This window comes from Lolium perenne, chromosome 2, assembly GCF_019359855.2.
Source record: "Lolium perenne isolate Kyuss_39 chromosome 2, Kyuss_2.0, whole genome shotgun sequence".
Lineage (NCBI taxonomy): Eukaryota > Viridiplantae > Streptophyta > Magnoliopsida > Poales > Poaceae > Lolium > Lolium perenne.
This window is the reverse complement of record NC_067245.2, coordinates 282,830,294-282,831,868: the sequence shown is the minus strand read 5'-3', so window position 1 is coordinate 282,831,868 and position 1,575 is coordinate 282,830,294. Positions and strand designations below refer to the sequence as shown.

Below are 1,575 nucleotides of genomic sequence, written 5' to 3'. Positions count from 1 at the left end.
AACAGCTGCCGCCCGAGATGATGAAAAGGCGCGGAAGGCATGCTCCAAAGCGGAGCGCATTCGCAACTCGTACCGCTACAACAAGCTCGATTATCAATGTGAAGGGCCACGACAATAGGCTCCGAGGAGGTATCTCATAGCCATATTTTGGTAGATTAGTGTATCATGCGGCGTATTCTGTAGGATTTTGTAGCGGATTTTATTGTATGTTTAAACAGAATGCTGCAATGTTTAATTGAATGCACAAACTGCATGTTTATTTCTTACGTCAGTTTTATTTTGAAAAAAGTAACAATTTAGTATTACTGTGTTTTGTGTTTGATAGAGATGGTCTTACACTGCGTGTAACGTCACTGGAACTTGTACAGATTAGGAACATGTAAACATCGCACAAACAGGAAAGAAGTGTGAAATTCCTCGCATTGAGAATGAGATGCGCACTAAACATATCCACACCTTTATGTACTATTATATACTGGCAAGATCCAAAAGAAATGTCAGAAGGCCTCATAGTTACAGAATTCTCAGCAAGATCCAATCATTGATAAACAGGAAAAAAGAGAACCTAATCGCGCGCGCGCCGGCCGGCCGGCCGGCCGGCCATCTCACCACACGCCCTCCCGGCGATCGCCTCTATCCCCTGCACCGGCGCGCGACTTGCGGTGCCGCAGCGCCTTGATCGGGCCGGGCAGGAACCGGCCCCACCCTCCCGCCTTGGGCGCCGCCTTCGTCGCGGAGACAGAGCTCGATCGCGCCAATGCCGCCGCCGCCGCGTCCTCGTCGCGATCCTGCCCCGCCTCGTCATCCACCTCAAGGCCCCTGCCACCGGCCGCGGGCTTCCGGAACGACGCCCAGCCCCAGACCCTGGACCGGCGCTTCTCGTCTCCCACGCCGATGCCCCCGGACGCGGCGGCCACGGACCGCGAGCGCCCGATCCGGCGCTCCCGCTCGATGAGGCTGCACACGCGGCCGACGGCCGCGCCGCCGCCGCCGGAGGCGGACGATGCCGAGGAGGAGGGGGAGGTCGACGCCGCGCAGGCGCAGGGGCAGGGCCGCGTTCGCGCGCAGTCGGGGCAGAGCCGGATGAGGCGGTCGCGGAGGCAGTGCGGGCACACCCCGCCGCACGGCATGGCCGGGTGCTTCCGGCAGCGCCAGTCGTCGCCGGCCATCTGTCTGTACCGTTCTTTGGGTTGCGATCGATGGATCGATCTCGGGGCTGGCGGTTTTGGAGGGAGAGGGAGTTGCGGAAGTCGAGCGGGCGGCGGTGGTTTGCTTGCTGGCTCTAGAGACGCGGGGAAGCAGAGAGCCCGTCTCTCTTATAAGAAGCGGGGGCCACGCCTCGCACGGTGGGCTTTGAGTACCGACGTTTTCCTGCGCTTTTTGAAAAGGGCAACCGGTTTTGGGGTTATTTTCAATCTCGCCATCCGGGCGCTCCACGAGTACGTTAGAGTAAGTACAGTAAGACTGACTCAGCAGGCTATAAGAATTAAAATAGTGTGGTTTTGCTTAGGTGGATGAGAGAGAAGTGGAGAGAGAAGAGAGATGGGCTCTCATTAGGCCAGCTCTTTGCAGACG

The 1,575-nt window shown here is 57.8% G+C and overlaps 1 protein-coding gene across 1 annotated transcript; it reads right to left on the bottom strand.

Moving 5' to 3' along the window:
* Positions 1 to 434: 434 nt before the first annotated feature.
* LOC127330740 (uncharacterized) lies at positions 435 to 1,325 on the bottom strand. The gene has a single exon (XM_051356853.2). It carries the CDS (start codon positions 1,167 to 1,169, stop codon positions 606 to 608), a length of 564 nt encoding a protein of 187 aa, XP_051212813.1. The 5' UTR covers positions 1,170 to 1,325; the 3' UTR covers positions 435 to 605.
* Between the last annotated feature and the right edge of the window lie 250 nt (positions 1,326 to 1,575).